The sequence below is a fragment of the Gavia stellata genome, chromosome 1 (genome assembly GCF_030936135.1).
Source record: "Gavia stellata isolate bGavSte3 chromosome 1, bGavSte3.hap2, whole genome shotgun sequence".
Classification (NCBI taxonomy): domain Eukaryota; kingdom Metazoa; phylum Chordata; class Aves; order Gaviiformes; family Gaviidae; genus Gavia; species Gavia stellata.
Window position 1 is genome coordinate 83,890,994 of NC_082594.1, and position 20,865 is coordinate 83,911,858.

The 20,865-nt window shown below is 34.7% G+C and overlaps 1 protein-coding gene across 1 annotated transcript in view; it reads left to right on the forward strand.

Moving 5' to 3' along the window:
- The window catches only part of MOSPD2 (motile sperm domain containing 2), a 35,164-nt gene that overhangs the window by 12,239 nt on the left and 2,060 nt on the right, over positions 1 to 20,865 (forward strand). Inside the window, exons 5-14 of the mRNA XM_059815757.1 lie at positions 1,497 to 1,651; positions 5,434 to 5,494; positions 6,708 to 6,746; positions 7,471 to 7,595; positions 10,032 to 10,202; positions 13,013 to 13,125; positions 16,658 to 16,754; positions 17,583 to 17,679; positions 18,328 to 18,457; positions 20,288 to 20,390. Of these exons, the coding sequence (XP_059671740.1) occupies positions 1,497 to 1,651; positions 5,434 to 5,494; positions 6,708 to 6,746; positions 7,471 to 7,595; positions 10,032 to 10,202; positions 13,013 to 13,125; positions 16,658 to 16,754; positions 17,583 to 17,679; positions 18,328 to 18,457; positions 20,288 to 20,390 (1,091 nt within the window). The remainder of the gene's footprint in view (positions 1 to 1,496; positions 1,652 to 5,433; positions 5,495 to 6,707; positions 6,747 to 7,470; positions 7,596 to 10,031; positions 10,203 to 13,012; positions 13,126 to 16,657; positions 16,755 to 17,582; positions 17,680 to 18,327; positions 18,458 to 20,287; positions 20,391 to 20,865) is intronic.

The window sequence follows — 20,865 nt, forward strand, 5'->3', positions numbered from 1 at the left end:
GCATGATTATACTGGGTGGTTGAATTTGAGATTGGGGGGGTATAGATAGGGGAAAGAAGTAGAAAAAACATTACTTTCTTGCATCAGTGCTTGGACTGAGAAAATTATGCAATTGTTTCACAAGAATATCTAAGTTAGGTAAATAATGATTTCTGATTTTATTGTCACTGAAACATAACTAATGTCTCAATTTTCCATGCCTGAAGTGTTTCTTCTGTGAATGTTAATTGAGTCAGAATATCTGGCTTGGTATGCAAATTCAGATTGTATTATAGTTAAGAGTTCCTGGTTAGTCAACATCTGAGAAATGTATTTCTTGGGCCACACAGTCCATTCTCATTCTGTTATGTAAAATACACATTTTGAAGTATAAAGAAGTTTTCAAGAGTTGTTGGTTACTTTCACAAGAGTCCTGTGTTTGAATAGGGCTATCTTTTTTGAAATTCTGAACTTAGAGTATTTAGTTAATATGCTATGTTTGGAAAAAAAAGGTTTGTTTCTTTACATGAGCCATAAAATATTTTTTATTTGCAATTGGAAATAAAAGACATGGGGAAGTCTTTTATTTCCAATTTTCAGGGAGAAAAATATTAGAGTATATCTACAATTATTTTCAGGGCTCTTCCAATTTTGGTATTGTAGAGGTACCAGAAATGAAGGCTGCTCTTCACACTGCTGCCTGGGATACTTCTTTTCTCACTTCATTATATAATCAGTAATTTGGTTTCAGACTTTTTTACAAAGATTGTTACTTTGAAATATGCTACTTCTCATGGAAAAACTTGTCTCTGCATGACTACTTTCTTATTGCAGAAGGGTATACAAATCCAGATTATATCGTAGTTAAGAGTTCCTGGTTAGTCAACATCTGAGAAACGTATTTCTTGGGCCACATGGTCCTTTCTCATTCTGTTATGTAAAATAGACATAGATGGGCTTTCATTTATATAATGTTGCTCATCTGGATTTTTTTCACTTAATTTTAGAAGGGTCTGTTGCTTTTTATGTAGTTCATAGTGTGTGTATAACCAGTTTTTCAAAACATACCAACTACAATGCTGTAGAAAACTGAAGCAGAAGAAGAAACAAATTTCACAACCACAATACTTAAGATATTATGTTCTGCATATATTCTTTCTCAGGACCACATGATTTAATTAGAAATTATGAAATAATAATCTAGATAAGAAGTAGCCTTTAAATACATGAAAAGTATTTTTTCCGTGCTACTGTCTTCTGTGCTGTGATTCTTTATATTTTAAATTTTTAACCAGTTCCGCTATAAAAATATGAGCAGGGAAAGGGGTGTGTGTAGAAAGCTATGCAGTTGTTTTTCTGGCTGTTCAGTGGCCACAGTATCAGTAGAACTGTAGAATACAAACATCAGAGGTGTTAATAAATTTTAGTGCATCCTGTGTAGTTACTTGCATAGTGTTTTCTGTTAATTTGGATCTGTTGTTTCACTTTTGTGTGTGTTTTTTCTTTCTTCTCACAAGTTTGGTTCAGAGTGAAACATCACACAAGAGATCCTAAACAGCAACTTGAGAAAAAGAAACTGGTAGCTTTTTGGTTAGAACATTATGCCAAGAGAGATCATGGAAAGCCCTTAACAGTGGTATTTGACATGGCTGAAACTGGAATCAGTCACATAGTAAGTATTTTGATTGTTTTTTTCTGATTGCTTTCTGAATTGTTTAACCTATGTCCCCATAAAAACAGGAGTCCCTGTGCAGTCCTTGACACCTAAATAACTTAACAATTGCTCACATCAGAGATATATAGGGCTTCTTCCTGTGACATGAGTAGTTTCCAAAATCTTTTGTTACATATTAAATTGTCTTGTACAGAATACTGAAAACTTGCTTTTAGTTTGGTGACTGAGCCAAAGTGACTTGTCACTTGCCACCACAAAGTGTTTTGTCAGTTGTCATGGATGATAGTAGCAGAACTTAGTTTTTAAGCATCCAAAAGGCAATAGGCTGAGCCATCTTTTATTGTGAGTACAGTTGCTGCTGTTTCTTCAACAGCTCTATTTCCATTGTCATCATCTTTTTTGGACGAATCAGTAAGTCAAGGGTGAAGGATGGAAAAATGGGGTAATAGTGAAGCATTAAAACCTTAGATGCAGTGGCCAAGATCTTCGAGAATGATGATCTGTTCTGACAAGGCAGCATCTTCAGTTGACAATTCTGATCCTGGTCCTGCCTCTCCATCCTCCATGCTATGTCCCTGTATATTTAAATTGTGTTAATTTCTTAAGTGCCTGCATGCATCTCTTGCCACCCATTGAATTTTGTTGTGAAGAGAAGTTGCAAAAGAGCAATTCATCAAGTATGCATTGCTTTCAGTATTCATCTTAACCAAATATAGCCCAAGTCTGTTTTTTCTCTTACTAACAAAACTTGTTATTACAATGATGAGTCTTAATATGGTGAAGAAATGTACATGTTGTTGCTGTGTACAGATACAGAAAAAATGAGGGTGTCTGAATTTAAAACAGATGTGATGGACTTCTGAACTGTAGGCCTGTCTGTCAGACTCAAGTTTATACTTCAGGAAGAATGTCTTCACCCCCTTTTTCAGTTTCTTGTCCAAACTGTCAGGTTTACTGAAGACTGCTTCCTCCAAGCTTGACCTTATATAAATGAGAGATTCCAACTTTTCAGAAGAGGAGAAATTTCTTTTAGCAAAAGTTTCTATGCATTTCTAGATGTTCTTTAGGACTTACAAAACCAAGGAGGAGCAGTATAGCTCAGTCACTTCTGTAAAAGTGATGATTATTCAAAAGGTTGCCATTAGATAAGAAAATTCTAATGGTTTTAAGACTAGGATTTCACTTTGCCTTGGACATAATTGTAGAACTGAATTGTTAAAGATGACAAGAGGAATTACACTAGTTCTGGAAACTATTCCAGAAAACTATTTCCCATTTGTACAATAATTTACAAAATTCAAAGTTTTGTCAACTTTAAAAACATTTCGAAATTAGTACTTGAAAATCCATGTTCCTAGGTATTTGGAAAAAAGTATTAAAAAAAAAAACCTCCATACCAATTAGTCATATGTCAAGTCAGTGGTCTACTTTGGGAATTACTTAGACATTTATTGTAGTTATACATAGGATCAGGTAATTCCCTGCCTGAATTAAACTTCAGGGAATGTTCAAGTTTAGGTGCTCACTGGAATTAAGCAAATTATTCATGTATGTTACATGAAACTTAAATGTGTTTAAGAACTGTTCCTGAAGTGATGGTCTTAACTGTTCTTAAGCCCTGTGCCTATATAGAAAAGTGGAAGATACAGAAAAGTGAAAATATAGATGAAGAGAATGATAGAGAGCTTTCTGAGTTCAGTAGAGAAAAGTACAGTTTTAGTTAGCAACCACTTTCAGGAGCAGAATCTAAGCTGCTTTAGATTGCAAGATGGCGATCTTGCCTATCATTACGTATTTATATATTCACCCTAATAACAAAAAATCTCATAGATTGTCTATAGGTAAAAAAGAAATATCTTATTTCTATGAAGTATTGAAATTTTTCTTACCAAGTGCCATGCTGCATTGTTACTTTTACAGGAGTGGCTAAAACGTGTATCTTGTTCTTTCTGTTTTTGTTGATATGGCAGGAATGCAGTTAAATAGAAGCGGGAAAAAAAAGCTTTCTTTCTGCCTTTTGCAGGCAAGATGTTGCATTAGGACCTTGCAGCTGTGCAGTACAGGGCCACAAGCTTTTGAGCAGATACTTAGACAAATAAATATGGTGTAATTCAGTTTTGCAAGGCAGGATTGGTGCTCTTACCTGTATATCCATACTCCTAAAGCTAACACTGGAGCCACGGTTTTATATAAGAATAAAGGATTGTAATAATTTCCTTGATGTGAAAAAGCAATGTGATTTGGGGTTTATGGAGCATATCCTGAAGCAACTTCTTTCCAGTGTCTTTGAGACTCCCAGAGACACAATCTCAGCAAGTGCTGTCCATAAGTGTCCCATTGTACAGTCTTGCTTTGTGTAGTTAGTATGTTTATCACAGAATAGGAACACTTTCTTAACGGCTGTTTGTAGCCATGTAGAATAATTGATAAATTTTATCCTAAAAGAACTTGCATTTCTGATACCTTTTCCAGAACAGGCTTCATTTGTTTGTTCCGTTGCTATAGACATCTACTATGTCAGCCAGGTAATTCTGATAGCTCATGGCTTGTTGCACCAGTTCAGGTAACTAGAATAGATGCAGTTGTTAAATGATCTGCTGAAATCCGTAGTTCTAATTCCAGACTTTCATCAAAATAGTGAATGCATCCTCCTGATACTGATAGTGCCACTTCTGGATAGGCAGCGGCATAAAGAGCAGCATCCTTGTTAATGCACAGGAGATTCTAATTGCTTGGAAATCTATCACTGTGTTTATGCTATTAAATGAAAGATACTGCATTTGGTACAAGCAACAGCCAGTTGAGATAAATGCTTCTATTAAAGGCTACTTTCTGCCTACTGCCTGAAGATACCAAGCTTTCAGTTACTTTCCAAATACTGAAGCTACTAATAAAGCTTTCAGGTTGTGTGTAATCCTTTTACACAGGGTGTTGTTTTTTCTGTCTGCAAATGTTGTAATAGCATGTTTACATCACTTCAAGAGCCCGTTCCTCATAGCATTTTTACTGACAGGCTTTGGATCCTCCATCAGCAATATATTTTGTACTATTTCTGAAAGTCTCCTCTGTAGTGCTTTATTGTGGTAAGGCATCTCTTTATTATCTATACCTGTTTCATAAAATGCCTTTTTTGCCCTTTACTGTTAGTCAGTTCTATTATACCTGGATTTTGCAATGGAGACTTGGCTGTACTATTTCTGTGCGACTGCTCATTGGATGGAAGCACCCTGAAAATGGGTGGTATACAAGCAGTTCTTTTGAGTGCTACCTCTCCCCACAATTTCTCTCTGTATCACAAACTAATACTAAAACCAAAAATTCTCTTAAGAGGAAAACTTACTTTTTTTCTCTGGAAGGTCCTGAGTGTAGTAGTATATTGAACAATATACAATATAAGTTATTCAATGGAAATTTCAGTATGTTTAGTCCTCTCCCTTGTAAGGCCTTAAGATAATCTGTCAAGCTTTTCTAGTGCTAAAGGTTTTTTTTTTCCTGTATCTTTTCTACATAGCTTAAATCCTGTTGATACTCTGCCGTAGTTTGGATTCCTAACTTACTGCATTGATAACAAAACGAAGTTTGACCACAATCCTGTAGCAATCTAATGAAGTGAAAAGCATTGCATTGAGTTTGGGTGATGTTTCTAGTATGTGTAAAACTTGAATATAGATGATTACAACATAAGTGTCTTGTGCTGTTAAATAAATGCCTTAGATTAACTAAGCCTGTATTGTTAATGTTTTGATTTATTTTGTGTTTACCCTGTGCTTTTATTTTAGGACTTGGATTTTGTTCGGTTTATTGTCAACTGTTTTACAGATTATTACCCAAACTTCCTCAGTAAGTATTGTACATCTTAAGCACTGTAAACTTGTGTAATAAGAGCATTTCTTAATCTTGCAGATGATGGGAGACACTTAAGGCTTTTTGCATGTGCTTTATGTGGTAACTACATGGGAACAGATTCAGAATACTTTTGTGTCTGTAACTTTGTATTGTAAATAAACTTTACATTCATCGAAAATCAACTGGCTTTTCATGAAAGAAGAATCTTAAGACATGTTTTTACAGATTAAAAATTGATATAAGCATCTAGTAGAACTGAATTGGCTGGGTTTTTTCTTTTTGCTCCTTGTTACTTGGGTAGAAGCTTTGCAGGCTTGCATGACAGTTTGTATCCTTTAGGAGTCTTCAGGGGACAAAGAATGAATGGCTATAGAAAATTTTAGGGAGCAATAGTTTACTCTGAACAGCTTAAGGCATGTTTGTGTGAACACTTGGAAAAACCTGCATACTTGCCTGCTAATTTTTTTATGGATAGGCAAACACTGAATAGTTTTTGCCAGCTCATCTTCCATGAGTTATAAATTTTAGGTGAAAATGTGTCTGTGAGTATTGAAATTCTGTACAGCAACTGCTTAAACTCCAAATATGAGATTTCAGCTTGCTGATTAAAGTTCAAAACTTTGATCAAATATCAAACTTAAAGGCAAGTGCAACATTGTGTTTTGTTTTTTTGACATTCAAGAGAAAAATTTGGGGACATTCTGAGTCAAAGTACTAACTTTTCAGACTTCTCTGCTAAAACAAGGAAAGCTTGGAAAAAATGTGGGTTTACAAAGACTCTTGCTGTTTGCTTCTTTGGGAAGAAGAGGTGCTGAATATACCTGTTAAACTTTCTTTTCCATTCAATAGTTGCTTTTCTAGGTCAGATTGAGATCTTGCCTTTCTCTGCCTTATTTGGGGTGATTACTTACTAGTAACAGTAAGTCTGAAAAGTAGTATCCCAGAGAAGTATATAAACAGTGTATAACTTTGGATTTTATTAACTGTTTTCCAAGTAAACAGCCAATATCTTTATATAGTAATAGAAATAGGTTTATATGTGTTAAAAACAATTATACAAAATTGCTTCTACAAGGACGTGAACACGGAGGTTTCTAAAAATGAGTATTCACTTTTTACATGACCATTGTTGCTGTGCTTCCTCTTAAACAGAAAAATACATAGCAATTGGTATTCAGATTATTTCCTTTTCTTTTTGCCTTTTCAGCAAAGATAGTGATCTTTGAAATGCCATGGATAATGAATGGTGAGTTGTTGTTTGGTTTTGATTTTCTTTTTGTTCATGATTTAGGAATACTATCATCAACAAATGATTGACACTTATAACCAGCCAAAAACGAGAATACACAATTTAAGATAGATGCCTGACACTGGACACTGATATTGTTACATGTGTTTTGATGTGTGTACTTCAGTAATTATCTTATAATGTACAAGATAAACATGTTGTTCCTGTAGTTTTACTGTATGAATACATATTTGTATCATGGCTTTATATTTTTCTGTATATTCATGTTTTACAATCACTGAAATAACTATGGCTGTTTGAAAATACTCTGTAGATCTAAACAAGTGCCCTTTAAAGCAGCAAAACATTTCAACTAGGAAGAGTGTATACATATCTTTCCCAAACTCCCTCACTCAGATTTGGAAATACAATTGCTTTTACCCCCTTAGTATTTCCTGGGCTAAATTCCAAGACAACAAAATCGTCATTTGTTAAATCAAAGATACTCTTTCCATGAAAGTCTGTGGTCTTATCTGCATTCATCTATAGAAAAGTGTATGTCCGTAAAATACTTTCTCTGTAAATAATAGTATTTTCCTTGCATTGTTTATCCCCATTATAATAGGTACTTTCAGATCAGATCCTGCCATATGTAGCTCACTTGTTTTCCATAAGGTCTACCAATACACTGCAAAAAAACCCCTTCGTGACAACTTATGTATACTTTTTGGTTTTTTTAAAGCTGCTTTTAAAATTGTGAAGGGTTGGCTTGGCCCAGATGCAATAAGCATGTTAAAGTTCACGAACAAGAGTGATGTACAGGAATACATTAATGGAGAGTATCTGCCACCTCACATGGGTGGAACTGTAAGTATATTAACATTTCATGGTCCTTTTGTGATATTGAGACATGCCTGTATAAATTACATATGTGGGGTTGAGAGTTGGCACTTCATGGATGTGAAATTTCTTGAAATTGTTCTGCCAATGATAATTTGTAAATCACATTTATAAAATGGATTAACTTCATGAGAATTTGATATCTGGCAGTCTTAAGTACAGAAATAACTTTTCTGAATCATTCATCTACTTCCAAGTCACTGGAAACCGCTTAGTTTTTCAGACCTTTAAAAATAAAATTCCATTTTAAGTGTCATTCCTTCGTCTGCTCTTTCCTTTTTCCCCACCTGAAGAATTAGAGATTAGGTGTTAGTTTATGAAACAAGTTCTGTGAACAGAAAATTAGGTCTCATGGCCCTCTGAGATTTTTTTCATCCTGCTCCAAAGCTATGATTCAGTGAAGACAATCATACTGCAATTATTTTTCCTTTGTCTCTAGGGCTGCTTTTTAAGACATGGCTGTAGAAGATTCTTTTTTAAGAGTATATTAGAGTTCTAAAGAGCATGCTACAATCTGGTATTGCTTTGACAGAACCTGGATCCTATTCTAGTGCAATCTAAATAGCAAAGCACCACAAGCATCTTGAACAACAGGTTTCATTTTTCACAAAGCTGGTAAATCAGTTTGCATAATCTTTATAGTAGAATTTGCTGAAAGAGGATGTTTTTTCTTTAAAATTTTTGTAGACCATTTATGGTAATGGAATAAGCCCACTGTAGTGGAGTTATTTTTACTTGTTCTTTTCCATTTTTTCCTAAAGTGTTGTTGGAGTTATGGCTGTAACAATATGGAGAAAAGGAAGACTCTGCTTCAGCAACAGTAGGAGAGGCCATATTCCTTTGTATACAAACTCAGGGTAGAGTTCTGGTAGGCAGAACTTACGAAACTTATTTTGGGAACATGAAGACTAAGGGTACTTTGTTTTTTATTTGACTAAAGTAGCAGCCTTTAAAAAGTGCGTTTGCACAAGACTCTTGAAAAGAAGATGGTATCCTCTTTCTTCATGGTGAATTGCTGCCCAAACTCCCCAGTCTCATATAAGAACTTTCTCACGTTAGAGAAGGCTGAAGTTGCTGAACTTCAGGAGTGGGCATTGAGGGAAGGGCTGATGTCTGAAGTGGCTTCAGTAAGGATTTGAATAGGGTATAGCAGTGGTTCTGGGCCTCGCTCCCACAATGCTGTCCTAGTGTTGCAATAAAGAGGAAAGTTCTTTTCTTCCTCCTTAGAGCTGAGTAACTCCTGCCTGCTTTTTGACCATCTTACCTGATAGCTAAATATGTTTTTAAAGAAAGAAGCTTGTGGCTTTGCTAAATATCCTCCTGAAGTGTCTGGTTGAGCACACAATCTTAGTGGCCAAGTGAAATGTTCAGCAAAATTAGCATCTCTTTGTTAAGGTTGGTTTGTCATATGCCCTTCATCATATGCTGGAAGGGAGTGAAAAGGCTTTTTATCAGTTTGGCTAAGGATAAGCTGGCTATTTCTGCCTTGTATTTGCAAGTGGAGGACATCAATATTTTGTAAGCGTAGTGTTTCTAACAGTCTGGAGTCTTTTCTAATAGTGAATTAGTCTGTTCTTGATACTTAAAGCTTGTCCTTTAGGTCCTTAATAGGATATTGCTTGAGCCAGTTTCATTCACCTAAAGGTCTGTGACTATGGCTTCAGCCTGAAGAATAGGAGAGATTTAGGCCTTGATTATAGATTAGCAGGAAGTATGCTGTTTTGTTTGGAGTTTCATTGAATGGCCTCATCTAAGGTTTTTCCTTTGGTTTTTTTTCCTAACATCACGTTATTCTTTGATGTTTTGAGAAGATATACTTGCTTATGGAGAGCTCTCTTGAAACATTTTTTTTTCTCCCTGCTGGTAGCGTATTTTGGGTTAAATAGGTTAAACTTGAGGGATTGTTTGGGGTTGTTTTGTGGCTTTGGTTTTTGTTGCGGTTTTTTGTTTTGTTTTTTAACTGTGGCTATTATAAAACTAAAATACAAAGAACAACTGAAGTTTTTCATCACTTTTAGAACATTTTTTAGAAATAGCTGTTGTAAGTTTTATACCACGTTTCCTAGAACTTAGAACAAAACTTCAACATTAAGAGTCTGAGTGTTGATCCTTGATAGACCAGATTCTGCAGTTCTGCTGTGACTATAAATAACAACAGTAGTTACAACTTAGTGGTTTCATTGGGTGACTGTATTTATTTGTTTATTAATAATGATAAAATAAAAAGTACTGGTAGTGTCAGCTTTGTGCACAGGGGCCAACTTAAAATGGATAAATGAAGCATATGTCATGTGAAACAAAAAACCCTAATTGATAGTATTTCCATTTAAAAAAAAAATCGTAGAGAAGGCACTTCTCATCCTCCTAAATAACTGGTCCTTTAAAAATCTCCTTATGTCTTAGGATTCTTTCAAGTACAGCTATCCTCCATTGGTTGATGATGATTTTCAAACTCCTTTATGTGAAAATGGGCCCATTACTAGTGAAGATGAGCATGAAAGTAAAGAAGAGATAGAGGCGGACACCAAGGAGATTGGGGAGCTGAATGAAGAACAAAACCTTAATCAGAAAAAGGTATCTAACTCTGAAGGTTGAGGCAAGACTAGTTAAATGGTTACAAAGTGGGACAGGAGGCATGTAATTTTTCTTTCTTGTCAGGTTTTTACTTTATGTGCTGATTTTTACTTTTTTTTTCTGCCCTCCAGTTTGACAAAACACCCCAGTAAAACTGAAAATTATACTTGCAGTTTCAGCCTTGCTTCGTAGTCTATTAAGACCAGTTTCATGCTTCTGAATGAGTAAAATGTGGACCGAATATTTAGTGTATCTCTGGAATATAGTGAATTGTACAGTAAAATTTAAAAGGTTTCTGTGTTTTGTTTTCAAAGGTTATGTCTTTCTAGTTAGTTTATTTTTAATCTTGGGATGTCTAGTGGTGTACATATTAAAATACATTTAGTTTTCTCAGATGCTTAAGTCAGTATGTACATGAGGAAATGTTAACAGTTTAACATCCAGCAGAGTATAAATATTTATGTGTTTTCTTAATTTATGGATAAAATCTCAACATATAAAAGTTTTCATTTAGTCTCAGGAGAAATTGTATCCCTATCCATCAATCCTGTTTTACAATATAATCTTCCTGCAGTGGTGGTTATCCAGAAATATAAAGGCATTGTTTTACACAAGTCCATATGAAGTGATATTTAGAAATATGCAATGATAGTAAGTGGGGATATCACTCTTGAAAATAGCAGGAAAAATCCAAAATTCACCACTTTAGTGCCATAATTAATTTTGGAATATGAATTGCAAAATTCTGTTTGATAGAGTAGAATACTTTAATATTACACTTTCAGTTTCATTTACTGTTCTAAGTTTTTGTCAGAATAATTTGAAACACATAGAACTTTACGTAGTCTAGCTGTTCTCTGCAACTTGGCCAGCTAGTCAAAAAAAGATAATTTCGCTGACTTTAAGGTCAAAAGGAAGCATTACATAACCATGGTGACCTCCTGACCATAGACTCAGTAGCTTGTTTTGGTTGTAGCACATCTTCCAAGCTCTGATTCTCAGATACAGAAACATGGAGAATTCCTGTTCACTGTGTGACTTGGCTTTGGTGCTTAATAGCCTCCGTGTTTGTTTTTAATTTGCTTGGCTGACTTCAGCTTTCTACTTACAGTATGTTTTTTCACTTTTTTCCCACTCTTAAAAATAATGATTTGGATTATGGTATTTTCTCTTACATGGTGTAATCAAGCTGCTACTCAATCTGTTCAATGAACTAAGATTTACATTTATGCTCATCATGTATCAATTAATCTTAAGGCATGTTTAAGGCCTTACCTTTAACATACACCTAAAATTTCAGACCATATCTCATTGTTGTTGGTACTATTTCCGTAAAAAGTAAATTTTTTTGCTTCGACTCACTATTCTCTCTGTGCACATATTTAAGAATAATACTTGGTGTTTCTTCCACAGCAAGTACACCATTGTTTGCCACTTCAATGTTATGTCCTTTTCCAAAATGTGTTTTTTCAGAAATACTCCCTTATTGTCTCAGAATGGTTGGCATTTCTTATTTTTAAGTTAAATATTTTTAATGGACTGTATCTAAATAGAAATAGTTTTTAATAAAGCCAGCTTCCAAACTAACAAATTGCAAGTGATCTTTGAGATATCATTGTCTTCATTACTATTTACTGCACTCCCAATCTTTATATGGAGACTCTTGTCATCACTAAGAATTCCTCTGATTTATTTTATGCATGTATGCCTTCTCTTATCCTATAGAAGGGCCTATTTCTTTGCACAGAGTAGAGGAAGCCATAAGTGATAAACTTGGTTAGTAAGTGCCTGTCTTGTAGATGCCTGCATTTGGCAAGAAGGACTCCACCTTTAATGTGTACTATAGTAATATTTTCTCTGGTAATTTTAATTAGATTTATGTAGAATCATGTCCAACACATAACTAGTGCAGTGTATTTACACACTAAGCTTTTACTATAACTGTAATTATAAAAAATGAAATAAAATTGCTGTGTGGTTTCTATAAAATTTTGTATTCCTTTCATTCCCATACTTCAAATTTACATAAGCTGAATTCTTTGTTTTCTCTCTGTATTTTAAGTGGAATAAAACCAAGGCTAAGCAAACTGTTCAGCTAGCTGATCTTGAGTCATGGTGTCACTAATTCTGTCAGTCTTCTGTATCCTCTCCCCCCCTGTTTAGCACTTAATTCTAGAGTTCTTTCATTTTTTTATAACAACATATCCAGGCCTGCTGACATGTATTTTCTTAATGTAATTGAGGAAAACCCTCAGAAACTAAGTTATCTGCAGTTTTGGGTGCACCAATCCAATCAGAATTACTTCTTTTAAATTCTCCAATACTTCAGAGTTCCATCCAGAAGCAGTGAAGATATGTTTAGCAACTCTGCAATATTATGAAGTGTGAAATTGTTATTGTGTCTTCTGTTCAGTGTTGCAGTGATTGTATTGGGGTGTCTGTTTTAATTGAAAAGTTTTACAGTGGAAGAATAACATCAGTGCTTTATAATCTTAAATATTTGAGGTACTATAACTTTACATGTCTGCAGTTTTGAAAAATAATCAACTTGGATATCAGGAAATTACATGGAAAAAAACAAAGCAGAAGCTTTGTTTCATGCATGTTAATATATTGTGTAACTTCTATAAGAAACAATTTTATTCAGTGGACTTCAAGCAGCTTCAGGGAATGAATACATATTAAACTTGTTCTGTAATATATAAATTGTTGACATAAACTTCCTCATATTCTTTGAAACACCTGCATGATTCTGTAACGTGTGTAACCCAGGTTTCTAGTTAATCACTATAACTATCATTTTTACTCAGATGAATTCAATAGAACAAATTTCCAAATCAGAGGAAACTGACAAAACAGAGTTCAAACCAAAAAATGCAAAGAAAGCATTAACCACTTTTAAAGGATCTTTATTACATATCAGGTAATAATAATTTTCTTTAATTTTTTTTACAATATGCCTTGGACACTTGAGTACTGAACTAGCTCAGACTATTAGAGGAAAACAATAGTTATAAACATCCTTCTAAGAATGATTTTTACAAAGCTGAAACAGTTTTTCTAGTTTTACATGTTTTTAGTGAATCTTTGGTGTCGTTATTGGCATGCTTTTTGTACTAATTAGTAGGTGTATATTACATAAATTGTAGAAGTGTTTCATGGTTTCATTTATATTGAGAAACTGTCTGTCATTTGGTTTTAGTTAAGCCTGTGCTTATCTGTAATGAGAACAATGGTTTGACATTGTTTATGATTTCATTGGCTTAAAAACCAATGTGTTTACTAAGACAGCTTTCACTGTTGTATCTTGCTTAAATCCTTTTAACTTAAGATGGTCTAAGTGTCTACACTAGTAGTTTGTACCAATTAAACTTTATTTTGTGTGGGAAGTGCTTTGTATAAATGGCATCTACTCCGAAGATGTTGTCATCCAAGGTGCTTACATCTTGCAGTGTATCTGCTTTTATCATTAAACTATGAAAAAAATCAATTAGCCAATATATTTTTTTTACTGTGTTTCAGGTTAAGATGCTTGTTTAGAAATTGATTTAGATGTTAACTTTTATTTTCACTTCCAGTTTGCTATTAGATGAATGAAGAAAATACCTAATTTATAGGTAATTCCTTAGCTAATTTTGTAAGTGCTGTACTGAATTAGTTTTGGAATGAATTTCAATATTGACATGCTCATTAGCATAAAAAAATATTTTGTACATGTCATTTTCCTGGTTTTCAAATGAAAATTAGTCATTTATGTGCAAAACCCTCCTCTGTATAGACTTAATTTCTTGTGTGGTAGGACAAAGGCATAGACTGCAGAACTGATTTTTAAAAATGTCTTAAAATTTTCTGTCCCAAAGACAAAAGAAGTTGTGTTCTTCTGTCCACTTTTTTAAAAAAAAAAACAACCCACAAACAATCAAAAAAACCCCCAACCAAACAAAAAAAAATACACTGACCAAAAACCCCTCACAAACTGTACCTTTTTTTCTCTTAAAATATTTGAAGTTCTACCATTGGAATCGAAGTGTTGGAGTTCATGTAAATTACATGAAAGAATAAACTTAGTCAAGTATAGAGGTGTGCTAATACTTGTAGTCATGCTGTTGTGGAAAAATAAAACACTGGTGTGTCCATTGTCCTTGCTGTTTGTTTTGGTTTTTTAAGTAAACTCTTGAGAGTATGCAGAGTTGTTGCTCTTTGATTAATATTCTAACTCTGTAGAAGCTAGAACTAGTTTTTATTTCCCTGGAATCTTTCTCAGGACACTGAACAGAAATTTATTGAACTGGTAATATATAGTGCCACTTTGACCAGTCACAGGCACCTATCTCAAAGACTATAAGCTCTGCCAGTATAATTAGCTTGTATTCTTGCTGATACCAGCATTGCCTTGTGAGGGGAGCAGCCTGGAGCCTGACCAGGAAGCTGAGGCACAGCAGCTCAGGCACCATGAAATCGCCAAGGACCTGCAGCCTTTCTGTGCCTCTCTAACTGCTGCTGCAGAAGAATCAGTGAGGCCTCCTTAGACCCCCTGCAGGGGTATTCCTTACCTATCACTGTGTAGTACTTGTTGGCTTTGGCATGTGATCAATAGTGGGTTCCTGTGCTCTTCTGTTTCTCATATTTGTATTCATACATACTAGTCATCTGTCTCTTTGTGGTTTAGACTGTGGTTGCATTTGCCTTGCATACCCTACTATGAAAGACCGGTCTTTATTGGCCTATCCTCAATAAATTAATATATTTGGTAAGACAAAAAGCAGCAATTTACTTGCGCTGTCTGGCAGAAGGTTAACTTGTGTATTTTGAGATGAGAATTTCTAGTACAAGCTGGAATGATTACCCCACACACATCAGAGTAAAAGTGGTGTTTCTGTAAAAATTAAAAAGCTTGCATGTTAATTTAAAATAAAACACTCCACCCTCCCAACAACTACATGCCACCTACCCCTGACACTATGGAACTGGTTGATTTCACAGACAACAGGCATACAGCAGGGGCCCTCAAGCCCTGTTTCTATTTATTTATTTTTCAATAGCTGCAGTTAGTGAGCTCTTTTTGTGGCTTGTTTTGATGCTAGTTAATGGGTTTCCTGTTTCATTTATGGTTCATCTTGCAATTGCTGTAACGCACAGCTGCAATAGTACAGTATTAAGATAACCAAGATACTTTGTAACTACAATCCTTCCTTTCCCTACTGTTGTTAGTCACTTAAGTTGAGAATTTGGGAACAGGAAAAAAATGAGGAGAAAGGGATACAGTTACCCTATTGATCTGTTTTAAATCCATCAGTTTCTTGCTTTCTGCCTCACTTACACACTTCCTTCTTCCCCACCAAAAAGAAAAAGAAATTTCTTGTCATGTGGGCTGTCTAATGCATTGTAAAATGCGGCATACTCCCCCATCCCCAGTCATCAGTGGATTCCTAGCATGGGCGTTCAGGCTTGCCTTACAGCACCAAGGAGTTTTTCTTCTCAGCTAATATACTGGTTTGTTTAAGTGATAGGAGAAAGAAGGATTGGTACTATGAAAGGAGGTGTTTTTAGGAGGAGGTCAAACTAACATGAAATTAGCATTCTAAAAAGGGGGGGGGGAAAAGTAATGTTTCTTGAAAAAGGCTTTCTGTCCAAAGAATATGCAGTTCTGTAGTACTGCGTAGTATGGCAGTTCTTTGTGTACTCCCAATGTGACACACTGAAAGAAAACAGTTTTTCACTTGTTACTTGAGTTTCTTCTCAACTTGTAGTATACAAGCATGCTGTAATTTTTGCCTAGTAGTGTTCATTTCAATGCTTATTCTAAAATGAGTTGTGTTAGTTTGATATGGTTTAAAAGATTTCATGCATGACTCTCCTAATTGCTCAAGAATATTAAAAACAAGCAATAACTTTATTTATGCATGTGTCACTAGAAGTATGTGAAGACTGACTCATAAGTACAAGTGAATTTAGTTGTAGTGGTTAAAATGATTGGCACTCACAGATACTTCCCAGCTCCTCGTATGCGTGCGCTATACCCGTTACAAGGATAGATGTATGAGCTGGAAGTTACTCCCTGCCTGTGACACCTTATACTCTTTAATATTAGCATAAATTAAAATTAATGATGCTTTCCCTTAACATACCACTGTAAGATGTAGTGGCTGAAGTGACTGTATAAATCTGTTGGCTATTCCTCCTGTTGCAGATGGTTATGCTCTGCCAGATGGAAGAAGTCAAAGGCAGTAATCAGCTGAGGCAGCTAGGTCCACTTGTGGTCATGAGTCAACCCTAAGCTTCACTACAAAATTTCTGCATTTTGTTTTTTCAGCTTTTTGGATGAAAAACTGTTTATAGTGACTGTAGCTGCAGGGTTGAAAGTATTATATTTTCTTGTAGGTGTGGACAGATTTTTCTATGGTATATTGTAAAGATAATTTGAAGAAACTAATTCTTTTTAAACTTCTTACTAGCCCAGCAGAAGAACTGTATTTTGGATCCAAAGAAACTGGAGAGAAAAAATGTTTGATAGTTCTCACAAATGTCACTAAAAACGTAGTGGCTTTTAAGGTAAGTATGTTATGTGTGACCTGGTTTACTTTACTAAATGTGTAACTTGTTTTGAGTAAGAAGAAATACTATCAAACTCGCTTTTTAGTCTCAATTTTTTTAATCTGTTGTGATGTTTGAAGCAGATCAAAGAAATCTTCTGGCTGAATTTATGCCTATTATGTACCACCCCAAAGGGTCTAATCAGTAATACAGATCTTCTGGAGCACTGACTGAAAAAGAGCTATGGTGATGGTTCGTTCTTTTAGTGAGAGTCTAATACTTCCCAAAAAAGAAAGGCTTGAGGATTAAAAAGTGATCTTTTTAGATTTTTTTAAAATCCTTTAGATCTTTTTAAATCTTGGCTGGGAATAAGTCAATAATGCTCCAAAATGATGCAGCTCCATCTGCAAATCTCAACATCAAAGGAATGAATGCAGTTATATTTGCTTCAGAAATACTGAGTTGATTTGCATTGTGATTTGGTTTTTCACCACATCTTTTGTGTTCTCTGCACACACAAATAACTAAAGTTTCCATACTTTCATATTAAGAATTTTAACAGATAGTCTGTTTAATGTTCTTAGTTCTTTCTGTGTACGTATATAAGAGAGAAAAATAGCATATGCCAGAAAAGAAAGAATAGAAGTGGTTGAGAGAGAGGGAAAAAGTGAAATACCAGTGTCTGATTAATCCTACAGAATAAAGTATTTTAAAGACTATGTATTGCCATGTCTTAATATTTGAGCTTTTGGGGTTTTTAGTTATTACAGAATGAGGGAGGTTATGAAACAATCATAGCTTGTGCATGCATCTACTATATGCTTGCTTGATATTTCTTGTTTATAGGTGAGAACAACTGCTCCTGAAAAATACAGAGTTAAACCCAGTAACAGCAGCTGTGAACCTGGCACATCATTGGATATAATAGTCTCTCTTCATGGTGGTAAGTAAAATCTTACAGTAGAATTTTGAAGAAGCCTGGGCAAGTTTTATTAACAGGCTGACTGTTCTAGATACTAACCTTTGTATGTGCTTGTTGGGGCGTAAGGCTGACTGACACCTATGTCTGGTTGACTTTTGTATGAGAGTGTTACGATTTGTAAAAAAATGTGGATGTCGGACAGCATTTGAGTAACTGCTTGTACTGTTTTACTATTCCACTTAGGCATAAGCAACTGTTGTCTGCAGCCCGTTCTGTTTCTTGTCTTAAAAAAACAGTTGCAGTGACAGCTGTCTCACTTGTGCTCTATTACAGTGAGAGTTTATCTGCGATAAGTCAGTTTCCTAAATTGTTGCAAGGACAAGTGAATTTGTTGGAGAATGCATTCTTTACAAAATTCTGGGCTGTACTTGAATCGTTCAGATGAAACAATTCTGTTATAATGTAGAATTTTGGGAAAACTGTAATCAAAACTGTTGAACTTAAGAGAATGATTTCATCATTTTTATTTCCAGTAAGTCAGTGTCTGATGTCCTGCAATGAAACAAGCTCTTGTTTTAAAACACTTTAGTTGAAAAACATTTCTATGCATTTTGCTTGCATAAAATGACTATATTACATACCTTTGCTTTTTTTTTTCTTTGAGGGCAGGTTTTGCAGCTTCTCTGCAGGATCGTTTCCTTATAATGGCAGCAGAAATGGACCAGTCTTCTGGAGCGGGTGTACCAGAACTGGCTCAGTTTTGGAAAGAAGTCCCTAGGACCAAAGTGATGGAACATAGGTGAAGATACGGTTTTCTGTTGACACGGGTTTTCTTAGCCATTATCATTTAGCTGATTTATAGCACTTGCATTTCCTAATCAGTGAAGGATTCTCCAAATCAAATTATGTTCTTACTGACTGAAGTATATTGCTGAGACTTCCACTCTGTTTTAACTGATTAGAAGTGGTTTTAATGCATAAAATGTCATGGTATTCTGCACATGCTTTTCTTTTTATTGTTGTTGTTCTTGTGCTGATTAAGAGTTAAGTGGAAAAAATGTGAATGGCTGTGACAATACACATGGTCAGTAGATTTTTTTTTTTTAAATTAAGAATGTGCTACTTGAGTTTCCTGAAAAGAAACAAGCAAGGAAAGAGATACCAAATGCAAAACTGTTTTCTAGACAATATTAAGGAATATTTCCTGTCTGCCACAAAAAATCATAACTTCTGTAAAACCTATCACATGTTCATATGTGTATTTTTCCATATTTAGTGGTGAAAAAATACCACTAGGAAAATACATTTCCCTATACACTCTTTTAAATAAACCTGTTACTCTTCTCTTTCACCTGTTCACATCTAGTTGTGTCACTGTACATTTCTAGGAGAAGTTCATTGTAGTTCTCTTCCATCTAGAAGTCTTAGAATCATGATACCAAGATGCTGTTTCATCTTTAAAAAAAAAAAGTAATTTGACTGTATTTTCACTTTAGATTGTCCCTTTATTTTTTCCTTTGGGAGCTGCCTTTACACCCACATGGCCAAAATTAACATGGAAAAACTATTTTTGAGACTTGATGCCTAAGTCTTGCTCTACCTTTGCTTTGAATGCTTATTCCTTACTTCCCTATTAAACAAAATCTACATCATGTGAGTGACCTTAAGCTTCCTTGCATAAATGTTGGATTTTTTTGAAGACAGACCCTGAAACAATAGGGAGAGATTATTTGAATACATTAAATTTATCACCTGCAAAGTGTGCCATGCATGTACATTACTGATCAATACAAAACTGACCTTTACTTTTTATTAAACCTAGATGGACAATATAATTATTGTCTCTTTAATATTATATGTTCAAGTGCTTTATCTGAGGAATCTACTTAGATTTTATTACATGTATTTATCTGGGGTTTTTTTTGTTTTGTCTTGCTGAAGAAGTTTTAGCATTTCTCTTTCCTTAAAATAGAAAAATGCCACAGCCTCAATTTAGCCATTTCTTTAGGAAATAAATTCATTCTCACACTAATTGACTTGCATGTTGTCAGAGGAGCTTCTGCTGTATTTTGTAAATTGCTTAGGATTCCACTACCTTCAGTTGTGGCTTGAAATTCTGTTCCTGCATATTCAACTGGGTAAGAGAGAGGGAACATGAAAAACATTGTTGCTAAGGTTTAAAATGGAAAGAAAACCTTTAGATTCTGTTTGCTGTTCAATAAATTGTTGCATCTCTGGTAGTAAGTATTTGACTGAATCATCCAGTGAATCCTGTGCTATGAATGTAAAATGATGAAGGTATATTTTAACTGAGCATGTAGATAATTTTGATCTTGCTGTCTATATCAAAAGCTGTCAAAGTGTAATTGGTGGACTGAGGAAGCCTTTTCAGACTGTCATTGCAATAGTCCCTGCTCATTGCAGGGGGATTGGACTAGATGACCTTTTAAAGGTCCCTTCCAACCCAGATGATTCTATGATTCTGTGATTCTAATAGTCATTTAGAAAATTAATCAACCAGAACAGATGATAAAGCTCATATAATAACTGTTAGAGGGACTGTTTACTATTAATTATACATTACATTAAACTTTTTATTTTTAGTGCATACTTTTTTCCCGTTTCACAGGCTCAGGTGTCATGTCGTAGAAAGTAGTAAGCCTTCTTCTCTGACGTTAAAAGAGAATGCATTTAATATTCCAGCAAAAACCAATGAAGATTTACATATACAGGTAATAGTGTATTCTTTTATGCTGAATCTTGAACGAAATTATAAAATATATTAGAGAGAAAAAGAATTTGTACTAAACCTCTTTGGTACTTTGTAAATTATACTATTTGAAAAGCTCAGCAGTTGAAAGTAACTAAATCAGTGATAGTGATTTAACTATTTTGTTGATTGGTAATGATTTGATAAAATACTACTTTCAATGCAGTTTGCTCTTTCCTCTTGTATATACTACAGGTCTGGGGTATCAATGAGCCTCAGCGATATCTTTTGCTTCGTAGTGTAAAGATGTCACCTGCTTGATATAGGCAATATAGGTTATCCATAACTCTTAAGATTCAAAGCTGCTTTAGTGGAACAGATTCCTGAAGTATGTAGTGATAGAAAAGGGATTGCTAAGAGAAGTTTTTTGGTTTGGGTTTTTTTTTTACAATGCTTGTACTTATTGGCTAAATAGTTCTGTATTAACAAGTACTTTC